This window comes from Diceros bicornis, chromosome 26 (genome assembly GCF_020826845.1).
Source record: "Diceros bicornis minor isolate mBicDic1 chromosome 26, mDicBic1.mat.cur, whole genome shotgun sequence".
NCBI classification, from domain to species: Eukaryota; Metazoa; Chordata; class Mammalia; order Perissodactyla; family Rhinocerotidae; genus Diceros; species Diceros bicornis.
This window is the reverse complement of record NC_080765.1, coordinates 22598853-22620329: the sequence shown is the minus strand read 5'-3', so window position 1 is coordinate 22620329 and position 21477 is coordinate 22598853. Positions and strand designations below refer to the sequence as shown.

The 21477-nt window shown below is 53.5% G+C and overlaps 1 protein-coding gene across 1 annotated transcript in view; it reads right to left on the bottom strand.

Annotated features, from left to right (window-relative positions):
* The window catches only part of GSG1L (GSG1 like), a 212263-nt gene that overhangs the window by 74756 nt on the left and 116030 nt on the right, over window positions 1-21477 (bottom strand). Inside the window, exon 3 of the mRNA XM_058569796.1 lies at window positions 3392-3544. Within this exon, the coding sequence (XP_058425779.1) occupies window positions 3392-3544 (153 nt within the window). The remainder of the gene's footprint in view (window positions 1-3391; window positions 3545-21477) is intronic.

The window sequence follows — 21477 nt, the reverse complement described above, 5'->3', positions numbered from 1 at the left end:
CACCACCCTCCTGCCAGGAACACGGGATTGGGAAGACAGCTCTGCTGTCCTGGCCCCGTACCCCTTCTCCTCCGCTGAAGAGTCTGAACCCCTCGGCCACAGCCTCCCTGTGACAGGGCTGGTGCCGGGGGCCATGATCTGCCCCTCAGTTTATTAAGCACAGCTAAGAATAATAGTAACAACAACGACACCCTGAATCTCAGGTGCCAGGCAGGTCAGCGCTTGGCTCTCGCCTGGTGGCGTGTTTCTCCCGGGTCTGTCCTCTCCCTGGCATGAATACAAACTCCTTTCTCCCCACCACTTGCTACTTGGTCTTATTACATCACCTGGCTGCTACATACGTCTCGGTCACTGTTTTCTGAGGACTTAAAAGTCTTCTCCTTCCATCCCTCACTCCTGCAGCTCATGCTGTGAAAGGAGCACAGGCCCTTGAAGCCAGCAGGAGCCAGGTTTAATCCTAGCTCCGCAACGGACCAGCTGTGTGACCTTGCGCAAGTCAATTAACCTCCCTGAGCCCTGCATTATTTATCTGCCTGAAATTATGGAGACAATCATTTTCTTTAGCAGTGGGACTCCCTGCTAGAATGAAACTGGAGGTTTTTTTGAGGGTGAAAACCTTGGTAAGCCGTTTGAGGTAGGGGGAAGAGCCCCTCACCCCTACCTCGCGGGAGGCCTGCTTGAAGAACTGGAGATGGGGGTCTTGGGCTGACGCCCGGCTTCTGTTTTGTGACCGGAGTAATCAGGTTGAGGGGGAGGGCTGGATGCTTGGTGGAAGGAAAGAGAAGGGGAGAGGAAGGTGCTGACCAGGAAGAGGAGCCTGGATGCCCCGCAGCACATCACACCCCTCCTGTTCATCATCTCCTCTGCCTGCTCTTTTCCCACCTTCCCCGTCTCGGGGCTACCACCACTCATCCCGTCCCTGGCCAAAGGCCAGCCAGGGGACCCCCGGATCAGGAACTCTGGCCATCTGGACCTAAGAGCACCCTTCTCAGAATAATGTTTTCAGCTGCATAAAGTAAACACACAGGATTACAGAGGAAGCCAGTTATACTGAAATACAGTTAGCAAAATAGTCAAACACATTTGTTGCACAGGAATATGTGCTTCTTCATTAACATATTAGATAACAAGATGCGTCAGGAGCTTAACAAGTATCGCACTGCTGAGGGAGTGCATTTCAAGGTATCTGCCACAGCTGTAGGGTGGCATGAAAAACATGGATTATTGCTGGTGACTACATCACAGGTGCCTCCTCTACCGTGAATGTTGCCTCCGTTCATATTTGAAGGACATGCTACATGTCAGTTACAAATTAGAGAAATAAAGATGTAAACTTTCCCCCAGGCTCATGGATCCCCTGAATTCCATGGACTCCCAACTAGGAACCCCCGACCTAGATTCTCTGTTTTCCATACCCACCCCCTGCCACCCACCTCTCCTAATCAGTCTGCAACCCCTGCAGACTTCACCTCCTGGCTGGAGGGCGTGTGTCTGCTTCCCCCATTCCCACTGCCGCTGCACCCGGTCGGGGACTCATCCTTTCTCACCTCCTGGCTGGCCTCCTCACCTCCATTCTTGCTCCACTCCATCCGTGCCGCACCCTGAACACTCATCCCCAAATGCAAACCTGACCATATCGCCCTTTGCTCTGAATTCTTAACGGCCCCCATCGCCTACATCGTAAAATATCTAAAGACCACTGCGAAGCACCAAGACCCTCACCCAGCTCGCCAGCCTCACTTCTCAACACTCCTACTCCCCATTGTCTGCCTTCCCGCCATTCTGAACTACTTGAAGTTTCCAGAATAGGCCACCCCACCAGGTCTTTGCCCACGCTGTTCCCTCCACCCGGAATGCCCTCCCCAAGTTGTCCATCAAGCAAACGTTTACATTTTTTCCAAGTCTCAGCGCAAATGGTGCCTTCCCCATGCCCCACCCCCCCATCCCCGCCCCTAGGCAAACGCGGGTGCCCTCCTGCACGACCCTCCCCACGCCCGGTACATAGAGATCAACTCGCCATGTTATAATGGTGTCACGAGTCTGTGTCTCACAGGATTATAAACTTCAGAAGGGCAAAGACTGAGTCATCTTTCCTTTAACCCCCCAAACCTAGTACAGTGTCTGGTCCCAATAGGCCTTCAATGAATGTTGGTTGAGTAAACGAATAAAAGATGAAGAAAAGAATAAACAGCCTCTCAATCCAGAATAGCCGGGAATGGGGCGAGCAGGAGCCAAAAGTGACACTGCTATCCTATGCTAAGAGGACCATGATGTTTTTCTTTTCTTTTCTCTACTATTATGGTGGGATTTCCCACCTCCTGGGGATGACGTCTCGCGTGTTCTGACACATGGAGCGTGTTATAATTTCTTGAATTCAGGTCTCTATTCTTTGAGGGATCCCTCTGTCATTTATATATACCTTAATTAGGGGGCGATTACTTCCCTTACCAAAAGGCTCATCGTTTCGGTTTCATTAAATAGAGAGTTCTTCCAATGCGTGAAGAATAGGATTAGATTTATAGAAATTCAATTTACATTTGGCTTTTTAGGAACAGCTGTCTTCCGCAGCCAAGCCTGCTCTGTCAGCCCGCCTGGAGTGATAGCTTACAGGCTGCTCTCGCTCCCTCAGGCACGCTCCCTGCTTAACCCCTGACCACCTGCATCTGCCGAAACCGCTCTGCGCGCCTGGCCACCCGATCCAGTGGCCTTTCCTTAGAGGCCTCCGTCTCCACCTGCCCGAGTCACAGGACGCTGCTGAGCATCCCATTCTTCCTAAAACCCTCAAAATCCCTGGCTCTGTGCCCTTTGCTCGCAATCTCTGTCCCCCTCGCCCCTGGGATTCCAGGTGCGTCTGTCCATCCGGCTTCCCGCTGGGCATGTTTACGCGGATGTCTCAAAGGCAAACAAGCTACAGCAGATGCGTGCCCTCCACCCCAACAGGCGCCCCTCTCGCACCCCCGCGAAAGACACCCCCGCCCACCCATCCTCACCACCACCTCCCTCTCCCTCGCGCCACAAATTCAATCCGTCACCCAGCCACATGGCGCTCCTCTCCTGCATACATCTCCAGCTAACCCACCTCTCTCTCCCACACATGCCAGCGTCCACCAGCGCTGGAGCTGTCTGTTGCTGCTCATTACTGAACCCCAGTCCTCAGCACAGTTCCTGGCACTGACAGACACTCAATACACACGTTCTGAATGAGTGAAGAAGGGAGGGGACAAACCCATTTTACAAACTGTAAAACTGAGGCTCAGAGGAGAGAAGTGATTGGCCAAGGTCACCCAGTTGGAACAACCCAGCCCAAGGGCAGCTCCGGTGCCCTCCTTCCTCTCTGCTCTAAGCACAGGCTGGTTCTGGAGTGGTCCAGCCCAGGCCTGCCCCGCCTTACCTGAGAGCACCGTGAAGACGGCTGCGAAGGCGTTGAGTTTGAGCCCGTCAATGACATTGCTGGAGTGGAACAGCTCCAGACACATGAGGCTGAAGCCCACCACCAGCAGGAGGATGTAGAGCACCTCGGAGACCACCGACAGCCACAGGACCCCTGCAGGACAGAGGCAGAGGCCGTGAGGGGGGGACACACAGGGTGGGGGTGGGGGGAGCTCTCCCTGCAGGCATTCCACCCTGCCCTTTGGCCGGGGGTCAGGCCATTTTAGAGAAGGGTGGGTCCTGATGGGGAAGGCGATCGTGGCTACCCATCCTCCTCAGCAGGATTGGCTCAGGACGCTGAGCCTCAGTCAGCGGGAGTCTGGCACCCTTGGGGGACAGTTACTGGTCCAGGGTGGCCTGCAACTGCCAAGTGGACCCATTTGGACTGGAGGGAAGCACTTGTATCCTGTGGCTGGACCAGAGGCTCTCTTTCCCCTCTCATCTGTCGGATGACTGCTGCTGGGAGGCATCTCTGGCCAGGAGGGCACCTGCCCTAGGATGAAGCTGACGCTGTTGCTGAGCAGAGGATGGAAGGGTGACATCACTGGGCCCAGTCACCAGCCACGAGGGCTTCCCTGTGGTTCACCTGGTCATTGTGACGTTCTTTGTCACTTGTAGCATCACTGACTCACACACCTCACACTTGCCCTCAAGCAACGCCTTTTATCTGCCCTGTACCCTACTCCACTTTTTCTAGAAACCACCACTGCTATGCCCACAGCTTCAACCTTGTGGTTCTCCCAGGAGCTGCCATGTTCTGGTGTTGTCCTGCCCTCCTGGGCACAGCTCATTGGTCCAGTATGATCATGTGACCTAGAATTGGCTGATCAAAACCCTCCTCTAGGAATCTGAGCTTGGAACCACTGAAGTAGACCAGAAGAGAGGCTCAGATGAGATTCCGAGCATTTGAACAGTGTAAGTGCCTGGTTCCAGCTGTTCCTGGAGGCCAGCTGCACCCTCTCCTTCCAGTGGTTTGGCTGTTCAAAGCTTGTTTGTAGTCCCTAAAATATCACAGCTCCCTTTTCTCCCAAATTGGTCCAAATTGAGTTACCATCATTTGCCACCTGGTTTAGGGAGCATCTTCTGTTTCTCCCATCCCACATTATTCCCCCTACTCCCTACATGCTTTTTCTTTGGAGAGCCCCTTCTTTCTCTCAGTCTACACAGGTCAACTGCAGCCAACCCACATCCTGGCTCCATGTTTGGGCACATGACTCATATCGGCCAATCAGAGCTCCATGCCCCCCTGACTCTAGTCATTGATTCAGGACTCAACCTCTCTGTCCCTCAGTTTCTTCACCTATAAAATGGGGATAATAATAGCACCTATCTCATAGTATTGTCTTGCTGCAAGGATTCAATTACACAACAATGTAAAGAGTTTGTGCTTAGCATACAGTGAGAGCTCAATTCATGTGTGTTATTACAGTTGTATGGGAGGAACATCGTGGGGACTGGAAATGGAGCCCAGGGGCTCTGGAGTGAGCTCAAGGCTAGAAGGAGAAATGAAATTGTGGGACCAGATACGATTTCTGAGAAAAAGGGTGGAGGATGGAACACAGCCACATGACTTACCTTCCAAGCCACACTACCATATGGTTTGAGCAAGGCCCACACTTTAGAGAAGGGACTATGGACCAGGCTTGGCCAGCCAGAGATGGACATGACCCAAGTCAGTTCAACCGAGAGTCAGCCACAAGACTTTTGCTGGAACTACTGGGAAAGAAAATTCCTTCCTTTCCACTGGGTTTGAGGCTGGGAAGATGTAAAGATGGAACTGACTGAGTCACCAAATGGGAAGGGCCTTCTTGAGAGCAGAGCCAACGCCAAGGAAGGCAGAGCCAAGAGATGGAAGAAGATTGTATCCTATGACATTGTTTGAGCCTCTAGATACAGCCATGCCTGAAGCTGCCTTCATCTGTTCTTTCAAACACATGATTAATTAATTCCTTGTCTTTGCCTAAGCCAGTCTGAGGTAGAATTTCTATCATTTACCACCCAGAGTCCTGATCTTCAGCTTTTCTGTCCTCTGAAACTGTCAAACGTGTCCTTCCTACCTCTCCACCTTTGCAGAAGTTGTCCCTTCCACCTGGAACGTCATAGGGGCATCCAATATATACTATTTAGTATTGAAGCAAATAAACAACAATTTCGAGTCCCTATCTGCTCCCTGACGAAGAATCCAGATTTTCAAACACCCACTATCATTCCTAGCACGACAGGGCTTTAGAGCTTTGGAGAACTTTTCTTTTTTTTCTTTTTCCTCTTTTCTTTTTTATTTTTACGCTACAAAAATATCACATCTCCTGGGCAATCCCTTGGATTTCTGAGAGAGAATCATGTGCTCTTGGCAGCCTGAATGTTGTTAAAACACCCCTAGCACCACGCACTCGCAGCCTCCAAGGCCCTTCACTGGCCCTGGGCCCACCAGGCAGCAGGGAGGAAGGCAGGAGATGTAGGGTGAGCCGGGCCGTGCCAGGAAGGCGGCCGTCCCCGGGGAGGCCTGGTCTCCCTCCAAGCAGCCTTCACCTCCAGCTGCTCTTGCCCTGCTGGTGGGCGGAGGCCGCCCCTCACCATGATGCGGCTCACTGACTCAGCCGCCTCCCGCACCACCCCCACTCCCCCTGGGGTGCTCTCCTCCTGCCCTCGTGGGCCCCCCTCCCACCTCCCCTCACAGCAGGGCCCAGCTCTGCTCTTTCAGATGAGATGGGAGACGGGATGGGCGCGGAGGGTTGGGATGCTCCGAGGGAAGTTAACCATGGAGAAACAGGCACTGGGATCTCAGACGCCTGGCTGGGTTTTTTATCCTTCTTATTCCCGCCAGATTTATTTCCCTATCTTCCCGCTGGGGCTCAGAGCATCTATCTGAAAGTTTCAGCCTGCCCAAGCCAAGGAAGTTAATAACAGTAAGAAGAAGGATTGTTGTTGTTGTTATGCTAATAGTAGCAACAGCAGTCACAACAAGGGCCAATGGTCCTTAAGCATTTATCATATGCCAAGTTAGCTGGACACCGTTGATGCTCCACCCAATCTCCATGCACCCCTTTTTTAGCATTTCTGTCTTTGAAGGATTGTTCCTGGGCCACTGGAGTCCGTTTTGCCCATCTGCATTCAGAAAGTGCCTAGAAACTCACATTTCCCTCTACGCTGTCGTCATCAGGTAGCTGTCCACTGGCCCCGCCCTACGGCTCCAGCTGAGACGACCCTGGGATGTGACCCATGCTGCAAAGCCCCCGCAGGGTCCACACTGAAGCCGCCCTCCCTGGGCCTGGCCTGACATCATCCCCTAGTTGCCTTCTTCCCTTCCCTGTCCTGTGTCCACAATTCGGTAACCACTCTCCCTGGGGCATTTCCTGTAGAAAGGACTTGCACAGGATCCTCATCTCAGGGTCTGCTTCTAGGGAATCGGACCTCAGACGCTAGTATCCACGTGCATTATCTCCCCCAATCCTCCTAACAACTTTGCAAGGTAGCGATGTAGCACCCATTCTACAGATGAGCAAAGTTAGGTTCAGAAGGATTAAGCAACTGGTCTACACAGCTAGATAATATAATCTGGGTTCAAACTCAAGCCTCTCTGACTCCAGGAACCACTGTGGGTAGGGAGGTTGTAAGCTGGCAGGCTGGAGTGGCCACTTTGAGGTACATCATTCTCCACTCTTAGGCTGGTCACAGGGGACCGTCTGCATATGGGGCGTAGGGTCCCCTGGCCACAGCTCTCATCTACGTTCTTTCCAGCCTCCCAAACCATTCCTGAACCGGGATTCCTGCACGAGGATGGCCACGGAGTAGGATGAGGGGCATTCAGTTCTCAGCGATCCTGAGCCCAGCTGGCCACCAGGTGTGGTGGGGGAGGAGGCCACAGGGAAGGGCAGATGGGTCTTAGGACACTGGAAGCCAGGCTGGGGAGGTGGGTTTGACCCCTCCTGCAGGGACAGGTGCGGTCCTGAAGGTCTTAGCAAGGGAAAGACATGCCAGGAGGCCCGCTCTGGAAGGAAGCGTGGGTGAGGAGACCGCGGGAGGCTTCTGCTGCACTCCATGGGAGAGATGATGGTGGTCTGAGCCATGGCGATGGTGGGGGTGAAAACAAGTGGGGAACTTGATAACTCCCGAGGGGCGGGCTCAGTGGACTGCTGGCCCACGAATGTGGTGGCAAAGGAGATGGAGGAGTCCAGAGCTCGGCCATGTTTCCAGCTTGGGCAACGGAGCAGACGGTGATGTTCTTCACCGAGAATGGATGAGGCTAAGGCAGGGAGACAACGAGGCCACTCCTGCGCGTGCGGAGTCTACACTAGCTGCGGGACCTCCAGCAGGGCTGTCCAGGAGGCAGCTGGAGCTCAGATGGGGGCATTGGCAAGCTGGAGGCACTCACTAAATATTTGCTGTGGTTGTCAGAGATGGTAGCTGAGGCATGGGAGCCGATGAGATGCCTGCAAAAAGCATGCAGAGCAAAAGAGCAAAGGGTGGGAGGTGGAATCCACAGGGAGGGGCGGGGTGGAGACTGTGAAGGTATAGAGCCCATGGGCCCTGCCCACCCCTGCCCTCAGCACCACGGTGCACTCTGACACCTGCCAGCTCCTGCACCTCTCTGCCCGAGGGCTTGCCCCATCTCCAGAGCCCACTCCGCCTTTACCCCCTTAGGGGCAGCTGGACGGCTGGGGACTAACACCACCCTGCCCTCCACCCCAGCAGCAGCCCTCAACCAACACCTGATGTGAGCTGGTGAGTAACACTGTGGGCACCATCAACACATCCTTGCTTCCCACCAGGGGAGAGCTGCTGTTAAGTGTGTCAAACCACAGCGCTAAATTGTCTGAGTCAAAGAGTGAAAAGCTATTCACTTGTCCATCATTTTTAAAATTCTTATCACCTCAATCCAAAGAGTCTGTTTGGCGCTGATGTATCCTCAACACCTTTCTAACACTTATTAATTGTTTAAAACAATGAGAGGGCTCAGAATCTTTGGCAGTTCCTAGGCCAACTGGAAGAATATTCTGACAGTTACCTTCTATGCTGGCGATTCTCTGTGGCTCCCATCCCGCCCCCTTGCCCCAGCCCCCTGCTCTCGCCCTTCTCACCCTGTCCTGTGCCCCAGGGTACTGGCTCCTTAGAACTGCATCACCAGGCTCCCTGGCCCTCTGGGTCAGCAGTGGGGGCACCAGCTGGAAACTGGGGTGGGAGGAGAGAGGCAGCGTGTTTCTGCCCTGCTCTCGCTCTGTCTTGAGCCGCTTCTCAGGCAGTGCTTCACCCTCTTGCCCATGGCTACAGCCCCCGAGCTCTCACAGGCTCCAGAACACTGTTCCACCCTGTTCTCCTTCCCGCCCAAGGCTGGAAACAGCTCCCCTCTGCTGCCAGCCTTTGGGGGCCTCAGATTCTCTTAGCCCCTCCCATACCTCTGTAAGGAGTTCTTTCGTTGAAGCGCCTCGTTTGAACCATGGGGGATTCTGTGTCCTTCGGGGATCCTCCCTGACACATCATTTTTATGGCACGTGTTCCAAGTAGAGGCGCGATCTAAGCCCGTGGTCTCACGGTCGCCCCCCGACCAGCAGCAGCAGCCGCACTTGAGAACTTGTGATGCAAATTCTTGGGCGTCACGCCTGACTTACTGAACCAGGAACTCTGAGAGTGGGACCCTGTCTTTTAATGGGCCCTCCAGGTGAGGCTCATGCACGCCCCACATGAGCACCACTGGTCTCAAGTTCCCTTCTAAACATACATATAAAAAGTGAGTTGACTTCAAGAAAAATGGAGGCAATGCTAGATGGTAGGAGTTGGTGTCTGGCAAACAGAGAGAAGGTGGAATGGGAGGGTCTGGCCGACAATGAACGCTTGCTATATTATGAGCGTTATGGAATGCACGCACGTGTTAATAAGGGAAGTCGGAGAAGAGAGAGGGCTGGCAGCCTCGAGCGGGGCGGCGGGGCCTTGCCTTGGGGACACTGGGAAAGGCTCAGGAATCACAGAGATGATTGTTTCAAGTCTCTGAAACTTGCCACTAATGGCTTGATTTGCAGCTGAGGACTGGTGACCTCCCAGGGCCAAAGAAATGAAATGATTTCTCACCAGGTGCGGGGCCTGTGGGGTGACAGCTAATCCTGTTAGCTGCACTTTTTGCCTTTTTAAAAAACAGCTTCGTGAGGCAACTCTGACCTTCCATTGATGGAATTGACGGAATTGACGAGTTTGCAAGAACGAGCTCCCTTTTGCCCCATCTCCCCCTTGCCCAGCTGGTTTCCAGGGCCAGCTCCTTGGCTGAGTGGAAAATCATGGGTGGGAACCACGTCCTGGACATGTGACCTTGGCTGGGGGCCTTACTCCTCTGTCCCTCGGTTTCCTCATTTGAAAAATGGGCATAATAGACTTGTTGTGAGCATCAAATGAGACAAGATCTTAAGTCATACAAGCCTGACACTTGGAAAGTATTCCAGAAAGCTATTACTTCCTAATAAATCTAATTGTTAGGAATTATTATAATTATAAGAGGCAGTGAGGCGTAGGGGCAAAGAGCAGTGACCTGGGCCAGGCTACAGAGGTGGACACTCAGCTCTGCCAGTACTAGCTGGGGGATCGCGCAAGTGATATGCTCCCATTGGACCTGTTTTCTCACTTGTAAACTGGGGATAGATATAGGACCCACTTCATGGACTATTTTGAGGATAAATGGAGTGAATTGATGAGTAAAGTGCTTAGGGCAGCGTCTGGCATGTAGCAAGTGTTACATAAGCATTAGCTGTTACTATTATTGTTGTCATTGTTATTCCCATGGGATGTGGCCAAGGAGTAGGCAGCTTGGAACAAGTGCATCTCAGCCACCAGACAAATAAAACCTTAGGGGGAACAGAGGAGAATTGTTGCAAAATCATATGAAGTCCCAAGACACGACAGCATTTCAAGAGAAAACATTTTGTCCCCCAAATCCATCAGTTTAATATGTCAAATCAATAAGTCACAGCGCAGTGGCCACTGGCTGTGGGCCTGGTGACACGGCCCCTGAAACCCAGCAGGTTAAATCATGTCAATGACGCGGGCTGGGACCTCTGAGGCTGGAAAGGGCTCCGTGACAGCTGCTGTTTTCTAAATGTCAACACTGGAAGCTCAGACGCAGGGATGCGTGGGAGGGAGGGACCTTGGGGGTCACTGAGCCCCTAGCCCTCCGTCTGCAGAGGAGAAGTGAGCCCAGAAAGGAGTTAGGACGTGCTCCCGTCACAAAGCTGGTTGGGGGCAGATTAGGGGAGGGGCAGGTCCTCCATCACCCAGGCTGCTGGATGTTGCATGACGGGGGAGTGGAGGGACTCCATCAGAGGCGCAGGGATTCAGGTTTGGGGGGAAAGGGGCTCCTCGGACAGGGAGCTACAGTGAGACCAACGAATGGTGGCTGCACCACACATCAGCAGCCCTGAGTTTGAGCCTGATGCTGTGGGACCTCCGGAAGGCCCCTGTGCCTCTGTGGGCCTCAGTTTCCCTTCTGGTCAAACAAGTGAATTCTCAAACAAGCTGCCAAGAGGCCAAATCCAGCCCGCAAAAATGTCGTTTGGCCCACACAGCATTTTAAAAATATCTGAATTCATTATCAACATTCAAAAATAGGAGATCACATAAAAATCCAGATTTCTAGATTTGTTTGCAAAATGGGTAGATACAGCAATCAGGGACCCGCAGCCCCGCATGACGATGACTGTGGGGCTGAGCTGAGACTGGCCGCCTCAGACGGAGTGGTACTTCAGGGTCAGTAGAGACCTCACCTGGCCCTTCACCTTCATGGACCCCGCCTGGCTCTCGTGAACATCTGAGTTGACAGCCCCCCATACGATGAGGTCTAAAGTCATTTCTACCCCTGACGCTCTGCAGCAATGCAACATTGTAAGACCCGGTATGGTCGCCCCTGATATTTACACGTAGGGGTGAAATACCCAGCAAACTCTCAGTGATCCAGCTTGCTCGGGAATAGGGGTTCTAGCAAAAACCACGCCACCCCACACAGAGGGACGCCAGTTTTCAAAGAATTAGATGAAAAGGAAAGGCATTCACCTCTAAAAATGTGCCCAGATGGATTTAATGAGCCAAGAGCACGGATCTAAGAGCCACTCCCAAGGGTTGTCTTGTCCGCTGCAGCCCCACATCCTTCCCATGAAGGCCTGAGAGGGCGGTGAGCTGCCCAAGGTCACAGCCCTGGGAGTCTTCCTTTAATGAGTCAGACAGAACCTTTAGGCTTTGACCGGAGGTCATGGTGGAGGCCCTCAGGGGCCGCTCCTGTGGGATGGGTAACAGAGCGCCTGGGAATGGGATGCCCTTCAGATGCCAATCAGCGTGCTGCTCAGGGAACACGGGCCCAGGTGGGGCTGTTTTCTGCGTCACCATCTTTTCTAGAGCCATCCTTTTCTAGAGCCTCACTGCTCAAAGCAGGTCCACAAACCAGCAGCAGCAGGCCCTGGGAGCCTGTGGGAAACACAGAATCTCAGCCCCAGCCCAGACCTCCTGAATCAAGATCAGCATTTTAACCAGATCCCCAGTTGATCCGGATACAGTTCGAGTGTGAGGAGCACTGCTCTGAGGGCGAAGTTCAAATGCCTTAGTGTGGCACTCGGTGCCCGTGACAAGCAGCCCTACCCACCTCCACCCTCAGCACCGCTGCTTCCTGAACATTCCATGCCCTCCACGTCCAGCCCTTGGAGTACTGTGCTCTTCTGGGGTCAGCTGAAAAATGATCCCCAAAGACATCCACATCCTAATCTCCAGACCCTGTGACTATGTTACCTTCCATGGCAGAAGGGACCTCGCAGACATGATTATGATCTTGAGATGGGGACATTATCCTGGATTATTCAGACGGGCCCGATGTAATCACCAGGGTCCTTATACGAGGAGACAAGGGGGTCAGAGTCACGAACAGGAGACGTGACAGGAGAAGCGGAGGTTGCAGTGATATGGGGCCACGAGCCAAGGAGCGCAGGCGGCCTCTAGAAGCTGGAAAAGGCAAGGAAACAGATTCCCCCTGGAGCCTCCAGAAGGGACACACTCCTGCTGACACTTTGAGTTTAGCCCCACTTGGCTCATTTTGGAATTCTGATCCCCAGAACTGTGAGATAATAAATCCATGTTGTTTTAAGCCATGTTTGTGCTAATTTGTTACAGCAACAATAAGAAACTAATACACATTTCTTGGTTCACGATCACCTCCTCCAAGAAGCCTCTCATGACCACCCCAGCCCCCACTGTGGTCCCCAGAGAGATCTCAGCAAAGAAGGAAGTTTCTCCACCACTTCTGGGTACGTGCCTCACTGCGGTGGAGAGAGCCTGGACTTGGAGTCAAGCAGGTTTGGATTTGACCTTGGACCCTCAGAGAGGTTAGATCTGAGCCTCAGTCTCCTGGGCTATAAAATGTAGTCAACACTATCAATCTCACACTTTTTCTGGGCAAGTTGAATGAGATCATGGCTGCAACCCCCCAGTCTAGCTCCTGGCACAGTAAATGTTAGGTAGGGTATCAAGCTGACAAGCTGGGCCCAGAGGAACCAGTCCTTCTCCTCTGAGCTCACAACTGGACAAACTAGTTTATCACTGGAACAGACTATGAAAATGCCTCATTGCCCCCAGAGTTCCACAGGGCTCTAGACCCTGTCAATTTAGAAATGATTCTGGCAGACATGCCCTTTAGAAACGGCTCTGCTGGAATCCGGGGACAGTCACTGAGCATTTGAGATGTGTCGTGGTGACCTTGGCCATCATCATCAGACTACAGTGATCTTTCTTTCTCTTGAGGATCCAGAAGCTGGCCCTGAAAATAAGCTCCGGCCCACACAGCCGGTCGGGTGAGTGTGGTGGGAAGGACCTGGAAGTCCAAGGTTGAGTTCCGGCCCCCAGCCCCACTCCGACCCCCTCATCGTGGGCAAGTCCTCCCGCCTCTCTGGGCCGCCCCCTTCTGCCATCTCTAACATGGGGTCGCCGTGCAGGCAAAGGAGACAGGACAGGGTAGCTCAGAAGCTGTGAACTGGCCTGAAGACAAGTTTTTGAGATTTTTGGTTCTGTTTTCTGTTTTTTTAGTTCCCTCTCTTTCTCTGTCTCTCTGAGCCTCTCTGTCTCTGCCTGTGTATTTCTCTCTCTCTGTGTTTCTGTCTTTCTTTCTCTCTCGGTATAGGTGGTATTTTTTAAATTTTGAATTAGATGCCAATATTTAAAATTGGGAAAATCACATGAAAATCTGGATTCTTCTTCTTTTTTGTGTGTGTGAGGAAGATTAGCCCTTAGCTAACATCTGTGCCCATCTTCCTCTACTTGACATGGGACGCTGCCACAGCACGGCTTGATAAGCAGTGTGTGTGTCCGTGCCCGGGATCCAAACCTGTGAATCCTGGGCCGCCAAAGCGGAGCGCGTGAACTTCACTATGCCCCCGGGCCAGCCCCTGGATTCTTCAGAGACTCTGGCAGACCAGGGCCACGCTCCCACATGAAGACACCGGCTGGAGCTGAGTGGCGGCCCCTGCCTGCAGGCGGGCAGGTGCCCTCCATTTGCCACGGTGCCCACCCGTCCCTGTAGCTTCCCGCTGAGGAGGCCAAGGGCTATGGCCCAGGACATCACCCAGGGTGCGGGCAGGGTCTCTACAATGGGAGCTGGAAGAAAGCAGGGAGAGGGGAGAAGGCAGGCGGTGTGCAGCTGCAGGGCAGAGCCGGGCAGGGCTCGGGGAGGACGCCAGGAAAGGCACTGCACCCGAAGGGCCTCCTTCCTACTCCAGCTGCTCCCTGCTCACAGGCGGGAAGAGTGGTACCCCTGAAAACATGCCTGTGAACACAGAGTGGGGCTGGCCGCTGTGGAGGGGAGAAAAGAGGAGAACTCTGACCTGCTGTGAGGCGGGAGTGTGCCCAGAGGGTAAGGGCATGGCCTGGGGAGCCAGACCCCTGCAGGCAAACCCGGCTCTGTTACTGACTTGTTGTGTGGCCTTGAGCAAGTTCCTTCACCTCTCTGAGCCTCAGTTTCCTCACCCACCTCAGAGGGTGGTTGTGAGAATTAAATGAGACACGTAAAGAGGCATAACCCAGGCTTAGCTCATGGAAGGCCTCAATACATGCTAGCTGTCCCCACTTAACAGATGAGAATATTGAGGCTTGGAAAGAAGAAAATGAAAAATCTCATCTGTCTCATGCCTGACAAGCAAGGCTGAGAGGGTGGTGGGAGATACTGCCTACCTGGTGATTAGGACTCAACACCTGCCCAGGGTCCCGAGACCAGGCACGCTCCAGCCCTCTGCTCTTTGCCTCCCTGTGGCCCCCTGGCTGAATCCAGGGTCCCCAGTGGCCCTGATGGCATTCTGACCTGCCGTCCCGATCCAGACCTCTAAAGTGTTTCTCCTCCCTTAAACCTGAAAAACAGCAGTCATTGCACCAAACAAATGTCCCCAACCCAGACTCTGTGGCAGGCACTATGGAGGATGCAGATGGGAACAGGACATGGATCTAGCCCTCTGGGAAACCCAGATTTAACCCGAGGGTGAGACACACCCAGTCATACGACCAGGTTTCGCATCACCCAGGGAGCGCCAAGCACCAACGCAAGGTCCTTGCAAACAGACACTCATTGCGTCTCCACAACAAGCCCATGACTTGGGTGCTATTGTTATCTCTGAGTTATAGACAAGGGGAAACTGAGGGCCAGAGAGGTGAAGTTCCCAGCCCAGGATCTCAGCTAGTAAGTGGCAGAGCTGAGATTCAAAGCCCTGCCAACCCAGCTCCCCCATGCGAGCCTCAAGGCCCTGTGTGCCAGAGGAAGAAAGGGCACCTCCTGACGCCCCCTGGGGGGCCCGGCCAGTTCCTTCCAACAAGCATCCAAGAGAGATGCTACAGGCTCCAGCTCACAGGAGAGGACACTGAGGGACAGAGGAGGGCACTGATCTGCCCAATGTCCCCCAGCACGGGCAAGGGGAGTCTGAGCGGTGCCCAGCTCTGTCTGAGCCCCTTCCAGCCCGCTGCAGGGCTTCTGAAGCTTTCCTGGGCCGTGGACCCCTGTGGCACCTGAGGAAGCCTAAGGCTTCTTTCTCTGAATAATGTTTTTAAATGCACTTAACAAACATGCACAGAACTGCAAAGGAAACCAATTATATTGAAATGGCGTTATCAAAACATTTTTAAAACATCAGCTGTATAACATTAACCTACATGCTTCTTTATTAATGCATGAAATAACAAGATCCAGCGCAAGTCTAAAGCTCTCATAAGTTCCACGTAGCAAGGAACGAAGTGACATTTCAAGATCTCGACAAACCCTGTAACGTGATATGAGAACTCTGTCATTCCGATTGGTGACAAAGTCCCAGGTGGGGTAAGGACTCCACACATCATGGAGGGAAATGCTAACGGCCAATTAGAGGCTAGTGAGAGTCAAGATGTAATATTTTGCTGCTCAATTTCTTGGATTCCTTGACTTGTGTCCACTGACCTCTTGGGAATTTCCAGGTTAAGAATCTCTGCCTAAAGCTATGGTTCTCAAATTTGTAAGTGCTTGTTAAAACGCACATTCCCAGGCTGGTCCCCAGGGAATCTGATGGTACAGATGCAGAAGGAGGCTAGAATCGGCGTTTTGAACAAGTGCCCCAGGTCGTTCTGAAGCATATTTTGAGAAACAGGTCTTTTAAATATATAAATACATCAAGTCTCTCCCTTGTTGCAACCTTCTGGAGACTTTCCATTGCACTTGGAATAAACCCCACCTCCCCACCTGGCTTGCAGGTTGTCAAGCCACCGCCTGCCCTTTGACGTCCACTCGCCCACCACACTCCAGCCACCTCAGGGCCTTTGCACTTGCTGTGCCCTCTGTCCAGAATGCTCTTCCCCCAGCGTGGCTTGGTTGACTGCTTCCCAGCTCAGATGTCATTGACCACTCCATCTAAAGTAGCCATCCCCCTAAGACACACAGTCACTTTCTATTCTTCACCCTGTTTTATATTTCATTATTTGAAATGATGTTATCTCTTGGTCTACTGATGCGCGGTCTGCTCCCCTCCTTAACGAGAGTCCCGTGGGGACAGGGACTTAGTCTGGCTTGTTCAGCCTGTCTCCTGAACACTGTGGGGCACTGGCACAGGAGGCACTCAGTAAATGCCTGTTAAATGAATGAAGGAAGAAATGACACAAGCCAAGAGCAAAAGGAGGGGACGGCCAGACTCCCTCAGCAGCAAAGAAGCCACGGGAAGAAACTGCTTCAAGGAGGAGGCGTCGCCGTGTGAATGCCACCCAAAGGTCGAGGAGAACGGGGACCGAGAGATGGGAAAAGGCCAGGGCTCGGCAGATTCCAGGGACATCTGCGGGAGGGGGGCAGATTCTTCAGGGAGGCCGATGCCAAGGGGACTGTGACCTCAGGGCTGGGGGGGGAGGGGTGGGTGGTGAGGCTGAGAGGCCGCGCAGGGACGGATGAGGAGAGGTCTGCTCAACCTTCAGCACAGAGGGAGGGAGAGGGGATGGCAGTCGGTTTGGGGGTGTGGTCATGTGGATTCGCTTGGTGACTCATTAATTCAATTTCAGTGGAGAGGGACAAGGGGAGACAACAGCAGGGCTGTGGAGCCAGACAGAGGGGGTTCAAATCCCAGCTCCTCCACCTACTGCTGTGTGGTTTGGGGCAAGTTATTGACAACTTGCTGGGCCTCAGTTTCCCCATCTGTAAAATGGAATGCCAACAGTGCCCACCTGAAGGGTTGTAGTGAGGATTCAGTGACCTGTGTGGAAACAGGGCCTGCTACACAGCCAGCGCCCGGCGAGTGTAACCCTGTATTTCCCGATCGCTGCTCCGTGCCGGAGCTGTGCTGGACCAGGGTTGCTGTCTGAAAGGCCGCTCTCAGCGTGCACCGGGACACAAGGAGATAGGAGTAGCAATGGCCCATCCAGCAGCCTGATAAGAGGGGCCGTGAGGACCCAGGAGGGACCAGCCAGGCTGGGGAGTTTCTGGAGGAGGCGCTGCCTCCAAAGGGCCAGGAAAGGCAAACCAGACCAGGGCAGGAGAAGTTAGGAGCTGGCGTCGCTGGACCACAGAGGCCAAAGGGCAGAGGGCCAGCAGCCAGGCGGAGGAGGCCGTGGGGAGCCGTGGGGGCCTCCTGCCAGGGGAGTGGTCAGGTCTGGGTGTCCGCAAGTTCCTGCTGGCTGCCATGCAGGGAGAGCGAGTCCAGAGTCAACGCCGACCTGTGGGGACACCACTGTGGGGATCCCTGAGGGCACCGGCGGACACCGTGGCCGAGGCAGCGGCAGAGGGCTCACCTCCTGAGGACTCGGGGTCACGTCAGTTTGACACGTGTCCCACGAGGACAAGTGCCTAACGTGGCCCCAAACTCCCACCCAGCTCCGTCAACCCTATTCCCACCACTCCATCATGCTGGTGGCCACAGACGGAGCCTGTTATGGTGCACAGGGGCTTCAGCCACTGAGAAACACCCTCAGGGCTGTGGAGGGAGCGCAGCCTCAAAGCTGGAGCGATCCACCAGGGGACCAACTCTTGCAGAGCAGGCCCGCAGTCTCGGGCTCAGAGGACAGACTGCAGCATCCACCCTCCTCCTCGCGCTTCCATGTTTGGAAGTCCCAGCCCCAGGAGGGCCCCAGCTAAGACAGAGACCCCCTGAGGTCCTCCATGAAGCCGCTTTGAGTGTGCATTCCAGCTGGCTCAGCATTCGCTCCCCTGGCAGACTAAGCGGCTAGCTGTATAATGGGCTTTACCTCCCCACACCTCCTGACCTCATCGCCCACCCTCCTCCCCCTCGCCCACTTCCTTCTAGTCACACGGGCCTCCTTGCTGTTCCTTAAATGCATCAGGCACACACCTGCCTCAGGGCCTTTGCACTTGCCATTTCCTCTGCCTGAAATGCTCTTACCCTGCATCTCCCTCCTCTCCTCTAAATTTTGCCCGAATGTCATTTCTTTGTGATGTCTCTCCTGATCCCACTATTTAAAATTGCCAACACCCCTCCCCAGTACTCCCTAGTCCCCTTCCCTTTTTATTTTTCTCCCTAGCATTTATCACCATTCAGCAGCCAAAGAGCTCTCTCTAGAATGCAAATCGAATCTCCCTCCTCTAAGCCCTCCAATGCTCCAATGTTTCCCATCACACTCAGAATAAAACCCAAGTTCCTCTCAGGACCCTAAGTGATCTGGCCCCGCCCCCCGTCCAGCCTTACCTCCCTTCCTCCCTGAGCCTGTTTTCCATCCACAAACATACAAAACTCATTCCTACCCCGGGCCTTTGCACGTGCTTTCCCCACCTTTGTATGAAACCTGGGCATGAGAAATCTCTTACTTTCCTCAAGTAAAGGCACAAGCACAATAACAAATGGGAACTGACACTTGGTTTTCATGCCAGGAAGACAACAGGACACAGTGGCAACCTTGGTCACCTGGAGGCCCATATCCAGGTAAGGGGAGAGGCTGCAGTTCGGCTCCAGCCGACTGGTGAGAGCAGGCACCCAGGGTTGCCAGATCTTCCAACTTTTCAAAAGAAGCCAGAAATCCTGATTTTTACGTGAAATCCCCTCATTTGGGAACATCAGCAATGAATTCCAATGTTTTCAAACACCACGTGAGTCAACTGAACACAGCCCAGCCTTGGCGGGGCCCTCGGACACCGGTGTATGATCCTTCACAGAACTCAGAAAGCCAATCAAACAGAGTCCCCTCCACTGCATTCTTCAGATGGTAAAAACTCCCCCTGAGAGGGAACAAGAATGAACAAGGTCACACAGCTTCTAGGGGCAGACTGGTCTCCAGCCCTGCACTTGTGATTCTTCACAACAGACGTTTCTTTAACCCTACTACGCACTAGGCTAGATCCTACAAATGGGAAAACACTATTCAAGGTCATGTCAGCATCTGAAGGCATGGACAGAGTAAGGAACAAATGTTCGTGGGTAGAAATCTTTTATCTGCAAAGGGGCATGGAGGGCTATTCTAGCACAAAGGATGGACTTCTTCTATCTGAGTAGGACGTTCGTCTTGGTGGGGGGAGTAATGCATAATTCTGCCTGAGTTTCCCTCTCTCTCGGAATCTATTTATTACCCGGCAACCAGAAGCATCTTTTCTCTTGCTACCCCTCTCCCCCCACCACCTTGGCCAAAAGGATCCTGATTTTATCACTCTAACAGAAGATTCTAAACATATCTAGACTCACCAACGTCGGGGGTTTATTCTCTCATCTAGGAGGCACCCACAAAGCTTTTGCTAATATAAATGGCCTTTCCTTTGGTATTTTTAAAGATCAGAGAATCCAAGAGACTATGCAAGCTGGGCAGGGCCTTTGAGACCACAGCATCCAAATGCCTCACGTTTCAGGTTTAAAAAAAAAAAAGGTTCCTTAAGGAGGCCCAAAAGGTTAGGTGTCCAGATAATTCACAAAAGAAGAAACGAATGTAGTTAAAATGATAAATAGGAAAAATAGATTCAACCTCACTAGTAATAAACTTGAAATTAAAACATCCATGAGATAGCACTTCTAGCCAGCACACTAAGCAAAGATTTTTCCAATAAGAGTTTCTGGTAGGAAAAGATGAAGGGAAAGTGGGTTTCCCTCACAGGAACATTTACCTCTCACTCAATAGTCATGTGATCCCCCGTGTTCCCCAGGCCCCCTGGCAGATAGGAAGGCGGAGTGACTAGTCCTGGCCACCACGCTCTGAGCAGAAATGTGTGTTACTTTTGAGAAAATGCATAGAAACCCGGTGTGTGACCTCTCCAGTTCTCGCCCCTGCTTATGGGGAGTCTGGGAAACCACACACTGAGATGTGGGTTGTTGGATGTCCATCAGCCTGGGTCCCTGAGAGACCAAGTTTGCTTCAGCCTCCGGCCCTCTGCACCTAGCTGTTCCTTCTGGAATGTTCTTTCCTCTTATCCTCACATGGCTGTCTCCTTTTCCCCATTAGGGTCTCAGCTCAAACGTCAACTCCTTAGAGAAGATCCAAAGGTCCCAATGTATCCACCAAGCCAACCTTCCTCTCCCCAGACCCCCCCTCACTCTGACATCCCGTTTAACTGTCTTCCTAGCCGCTTTCCCATTTCGAAATGCTCATACCCTGGCTCGGTCTCCTCATCTGTGAAATGGGCAGTCGGAATCAACAGTTCCTAAGGGCCCTTCCTCTCTGACACGACTCCTGGGCCCCCATCTCCGCCACCACTCCGGCTCCTGTGCCCTGGGCCAGCCCAGCACCCCTTTTGGGACTAGAACCTGCTTCTCCCTCCAGGCACCGTCGCTCCCCGCTTCTCAGCCCTGGTGTGTGGGGCAGACCGCCCCTCCCAGTTCCAGGGGAGCTCCGACCCAGGCCGCAGTGATTGGTTCAGGGGCGGGCACGTGACTCAAGCTGGGCCAATCAGAGCGAGCCCGGGACTTGGCCGAACCGTCTGGGAAAGCAGCGTTCCCTTTCCGTTGGGGGTGGCTGAACTGGGGAGGATGGGAAGCTGGAGCTGCCGGGGCATCTCTGCCGCTCCACAGCCCGCCTGAGAACGCAGCCGGCCCGGGCACGCCGAGCCGAGAGAGCAGCAGCCTCCCCAGGGCGCTGCGGGAGCCGAGCGTGGCCGAGATCCCCCGGGAACTGTGGCTTACCTGAGCCAGCAGGCTCCCCCTGTGGCTCCAGCCTGCTGGAATGAGTTTTCTCTCTTGCCGCCCAACCGCCTTAGCCTTCACTGTCCCTGTAAGGCTGGCTGTCACAGCCCCCGGATATTTGCTTATTGGTTAGTGTCCCTCTCCAGCTATGAGCTCCCCGAGGCCCCGGGCAGAGCCTCCGGCCTCTCTGGCCCTCCACTGCCCTCCGCAGCCTTGGCTGAGTGACCGGAGGGGAAAGGAAGCTCCGCAGCTCCGGGTCCGTAACTGGGAAGCTGTTCTGTCAGTCCTAGAAGCCTCAGACTGTGTGATCTGAGCAATTAACCTTTCTGCAGAGGCCAACGCCAGTTATACCCCAGGGGCCATCTGTGACATCTGTGAAACAGACCGAGTGCCTCAGCCTGACTGCCTTGGTTTTGTAGGACGAATGTGGCATCCTCAATCTCTTCATCCTCACTGCTGTTGCCCTGGTCCAGGCCCGTGTCCTTTCCTG